General features: G+C 37.8%; 1 protein-coding gene across 1 annotated transcript in view; it reads left to right on the plus strand.

Annotated features, from left to right (window-relative positions):
- The window catches only part of LOC107562300 (exostosin-1-like), a 279,927-nt gene extending 274,947 nt beyond the window's left edge, over nt 1-4,980 (plus strand). Inside the window, exons 6-8 of the mRNA XM_016246931.1 lie at nt 834-952; nt 4,239-4,334; nt 4,966-4,980. Of these exons, the coding sequence (XP_016102417.1) occupies nt 834-952; nt 4,239-4,334; nt 4,966-4,980 (230 nt within the window). The remainder of the gene's footprint in view (nt 1-833; nt 953-4,238; nt 4,335-4,965) is intronic.
- Nucleotides 4,981-5,508: the final 528 nt, after the last annotated feature.

A 5,508-nucleotide genomic window follows, 5' to 3' on the forward strand; every position in this document is an offset into this window, starting at 1 on the left:
AACCATTACGCCTATGGAGAGTCCCCACAAAAAATGGAAACCAGTTTGTGTGTGTATGTGTGTGTGTGTTTCAACTGTGAACCAAATGACCTCTTATGACTGACTGTACTTCCAGATGTGACCACAATTAGTGGATGGACCATTAGCATTACTTGCAAATAATCTGTTTTAAAATCAAACCAAAAGTGCATGTGAATTTGCTTGTTTGTAGTTCTGTGTATTTGTGTGTGGTTTGTTTCTGTGTGTGGCCTGTTTGTTCACGTGTTTTACACTGTGCGTGTGGTAGCGTGTTCTTGTTTTGTAGAGTCTGAATCCCTGCAGAGAGGAAATAGGGATAATAGATGTTCTGGCTAAGTGTAATTACTGTCACTGTGATATATTATGAACTTCTCTTTTGTTTTACGGCCTAACCAGAAAAGCTTCACAGCTTTGATCAATTCATTTTACTAGTTTTATCCTCTCTTGTTCTGTTTTGTTCTTTGTAGTAACCCTTATTGTGATGTAATAGAGACTTAATGTAGCTGTCGGCTTTCTGGAGTCGCAGTAGCAAACGTAGATAAATGAAGCGAATCCCTGCGGAGGAACAAAGATAAACAGGTGCTCTCTTTGAACGGCTGCCATAAAGCAAACTGATACAAATGCAGAGAGATGTTACACACCAGAGGCTGATGCCGCTGAAGACTGATTTCATAAAGGCTAATCTGCCGTTCGCCGTGTGTGAAAACTGCATTTTTATGTGCTTCATGATTTAAAGCAAAGAAATTCACCAGCAAATACAGACTGTCCAAAAGCACTAAAGTCGTTTCTGCTATCCACGTTTGTGATTTCTGCAGGTAAGAGTCCGTCTCAGGAGTTTACAGCCGTCATTCAAGCGGTCACACCTCTACAGTCCCAACAGCAGCCCATATTCAAACTGATCCATGCGGTCGCCAAGTCCAAGTTCTGTGTGCAGGTGAGAATATGAGAGCAAATAATGAGACACAATGACAATGCTTCCATTATTATCTATGCTTGAAAGTGTGCATCAGGTTAAGGACCATTCACACTGCCAATGATTGTTTGCTGGAGGTCACATTGTTGGTTAGAGTTCTTGGTTTTTTATCTGTGGGAGGGAACGAGAAGCTGCGTCGGAAAATGCTATGGGAACGCCTTCAGCATGACCATGTCCTGAATCACGTGTGTAATCAGTCCAATGGAATGGGCAAGACGTCACGAGACCAGGAAGCTTAAAAGCATGTGCGGTGGAAACAGCTGCTTCTGGAGAATGAAGGAAGCGCTCGCATGGATGCCGGAAGTATGGCAGGCAGACGCAGCGTCTCGTTCCTGCGTCAGAAAACGCTATGGGAACAAGTATGCCCACGCCGCCAGACTTCCAAATCCCTGACTAGTGTGGAAGAGCACAACTAAGGCGAGAGAACAGAGGAGCCGGGAGTGGCATGAACATCGAGGTCATAGAACCTCACAAACGTGAGCTGCGTGGACCAACCCACAGTGTTACAAATGTCCTGCATAGAGGCACCCGACAGGAAGGCCCTTGAGAGCTGACTCAGCGTGCTTCGCTCCAAAGCAAACCATGCATAAACTGTGTGTATCCCCGTCAGTGATGTAGTGAGGACAGGGATGAACATACAGTCTATAGCGGTGCTTGATCTCGCCCTTTTGCTGACTGATTTAGGCATGATACTGCAGCAACGGGACAAGCAACAGTAAATAATAGAGATGCACCGATACCGATACTGGTATCAGTATCGGGCCCGATACTGGTCTCCTGTACTCGTACTCGTTAAAATGCCCCGATACCAAATGCCGATACAACACAGCATGTGTTAAGAGCCATATTCAAACAAAGAAACACTGACAACAGAACAACAGACAGCAGAAAGGAGTTAAGGATGTCTACTACGAAGTATATGTATGCAATGAATATAATGTTAAACATTCAGTATTATTGCCTGTATAGCATTTGGATTAAAACTAAATCGTAAAAATAAAACCATTTATAGGGCCATTCACTATAAACATCATCTATTTTCAACCTTAAGCATACACGACTTTCTGGCGAAAGTGAAACTAACAGCCTGTGTGAAATGCGCTAGTCTGTACTACTGTCCTCTCATTCTGCATCAGTACAAATACTTGCATGCGTTGTGCATGTTTTGCTTGCTTGAGCGTTTCTGCATTATATGAGTGGCTTTGGAATATAAATCGCAGCACGTTTCAGATGAAAAAACGCGACTTCTGTTTCTGAAAATATCACAGTAAATTTATAGCGAGTGGTCCCCTGCATTATTACAGCAAAGCGCGTGATTACAGTATACTAAGCCGCTGCAATGGATTAAATTAAAGAAGAAGTACCACAGAGCAAAAAAATGAACAGTGAAAGTAACAAAAACTTGTCAAATACGGGCATATGGGCATAATTAAGTGTGAAAATAACCGAAGGATATACAGTCAAACCAAAAATTATTCAGAGACCAGATATATATATTTTTTTTTTTTACTAGTGGGTGCAGGACACTATTGTTAATTTATGTAAGTGAGGATAGCAAAATAAAGTAAACTGTGACAAATCACCCAAAAATTCTTCATATAGTGGACTACCAGTAAAATTGATACAAATTTGGGTCTAAAAATTATTCAGACCGAGTCTGGGAAAAAAGTTGAAGTTGAGGTTTTCATGAAGCTGGGTGACAGCATGCCCAGGAGAATACAGGCTGTCATTAAGGCTAAAGGTTGCCCGACAAAGTATTGATAGTTGTGTAAATACTGTCATACTATCAGCTGTCTGAATAATTTTTGGTTGATTTTAATCTATTACATACCTTTCTATCAAAATTATCTAACATTATCAAGATGAATTTGTTCTGACACAGTTTAACTCTGAGTTCTTGTAATATTTTATTACCATTTTCTAAACTATAGCGATCGGTCCTCTTTATCGGCAAGTACCAAAAATAAAAGTATCGGTATCGGACGAGTACTGAAAAAAGTGGTATCGGTGCATCCCTAGTAAATAAGACTGACACACACAGAGCGCTTGCTGAATGACAGAAAGCTGCCATATATATATTTACTAATATACTATAATAATTGTATCAATTTTTTTTATATATGACTATATATATATTTTTTTTCATTTTAGTTTATTTAATTTTAGTTGTTTCAGTACTTACATTTAAAATTAAAAATGTTGCTTTTTTATATGTTAAAATTTATTTCAAGTCAATTATTTCAAGTATAATATTAATTTTTATTTATTTATTTATTATTTTTCTATGGTTTTAGCTTTACTTAACGATAATAACCTCATACCAAATACATGAAATCATAGGTTTGGAACAATATGAGAGAATAGGTGATTTCCATTTTGGATGTGCTATTCCTTTTACTTTCTGGAGGGAAAGTGTTGGTATAATAATTGCAGCCCTGGCTAATGCATCTTATCATGAACAAGATGAATGATTATCAATGCATGAATCAAACTCATTTAGAATGCCCACGAATTTTGACATGGTTTTCCACACATCATTTTTTATTATGTCCCTGTTTGTGGGCAGCAACTAATCATGTAAAACTAGTCAAACATCTGGCTGTGCAAAACTAGCATACACTCAGTCTGGCCGCGGTATCTGATAAGTGACAGATCATGTTAGCTTCACTGTCTGTGTTCCTCAGGGGTCACTGCTCCTTTGCCTAAAGTTTCTATACTTTAAACAACTTATTGTCAGCTGACATTGCATCGGTTCAGTTTATATTAGATAACTACTAAATTAAAAACATTTTCAGATCATGTATTACCTTGTTAAAAAAAGAACTTTTGCATAAAAAATTGATGTAATGTTTTTGAACACTTAATTGCATGTCATTTACATTTAAATGAAAATGTATTGCAAAGTATGACATGCCTACAGTTTTTTTAAAAGATCTGAAGTACACATTCAATACAGTAAACCACAGTTTTTTCACAAGAGCTAACATTATGCCCTTAATTAACACAGTTACTAAAAATGAGAAGTCTCTTGATAATTTCTAGTTTGTCGTAAATTATTCTAGTGGCTCTCACGCCTCTTTTTAGGACTAATAAATGAGAATGGGATTTGTTGAGAATTTTTGATTACTTTTTGCATGTGGGCTGTAATAATTCACACCTCACCTACAAAAACAGGTTGCAATCTAACATTGAATACATGTATACATGAAATGTGCAGTGCAGCTCATGTGTTTTAATGTGGTTTCAGATTTTAGTGCTGTGGAACTGTGAGAAGCCTCCACCACCTAGAAACAAGTGGCCCTCCATCACAACACTCTTCTCTATCATTGAGGGCAAAAGAAAGGTGAGATGGGAGAAAGATGATGAAATAAATAGTATAATTGCATGTTGGTTTAAAGTCTTGGCATGCAGTTCTTGGCACAACCACACACATGCAACGAACACTTTGCACACATGCACACAGACTAGCCTTCAAGATAAAGACTTTTTATTTTAAATGTTATATTTTTGTTGTTGTTTTATTTTTATGCAAATGTATTTATTATAGATATTAGATAAATCCTGCCGATATTTTGCTATTTTAGAATTAAAATAATGATCATTTAGTGTGAAAATCATTTTAAATCATTTAAACCATTTTCAAATTCCCCCAAGCAAGGTTTTGTCATGTTTAGTTAACTTCCAGGGACAGATTTGTACATAAAGTGCAGGTAAGTGAAGTTAAACTTAAACTTTCCAGTGGGAAGGAAACAAAATAACACATAACAGGACAGATGTCACCATTTAAAAACTCTAAAATGATTTGAAATAAATTGTGCGTGTGTATGTGTGATATCTGCACAGCTGTGTGTGGGTGGTTATGTGAATATTCTGAATGTATCTTATCATTAGCACCTTTCAGACTTTGTCTGCTCATCGTCATCCCTCTTTGCACATGTTTTACTCATTTACATCTTGTCATGTGTTATTTGCAGAAACAGTTAGCCTGAACAACTTAATGTGATGGATTACTCTGTCTCCTCACTTATCCCTTAGTTGTTTTATCTCATATCTCAAAATGTAGCTATTTAGGGTTTTTAAATAGAGTCGATGGAAAATGTGAGGGAAAAAAAATCTTAGGAGAAAAATTTATATGTTTAACTCAATATTTTTGTGAAGTTAACACATTTGGGTGTTAACTATGAGCACATTTACAGTAGATTTGTGAATTTTTAGAAAAGTCACTTAAAACACTCTCGATAGGTCCAACAGTTAGCATACGTGCAGCACAGGAGAATTCCAGGTTCCCTTTCAGTCGGTCACTCTCGACGTCACGTCGGAGGACCGACGAAATTGGGATCTCGCTTAGAGGGACCAATCTACTTCGAGTGTAAACTAAACGAGCCAATGCACATTGGCATGCGATTATTGCATCCAGCTGCTGCTGATCACAGCGTGAGTATAAGTAGGCAGCAGGTGCAGCGCATATTCAGCTTTTCGCTTCGGAGCCGAGCGATCACATCGTTCTGCTCCTGACT

The sequence above is a fragment of the Sinocyclocheilus grahami genome, unplaced genomic scaffold, assembly GCF_001515645.1.
Source record: "Sinocyclocheilus grahami isolate Dianchi unplaced genomic scaffold, SAMN03320097.WGS_v1.1 scaffold817.1, whole genome shotgun sequence".
Classification (NCBI taxonomy): domain Eukaryota; kingdom Metazoa; phylum Chordata; class Actinopteri; order Cypriniformes; family Cyprinidae; genus Sinocyclocheilus; species Sinocyclocheilus grahami.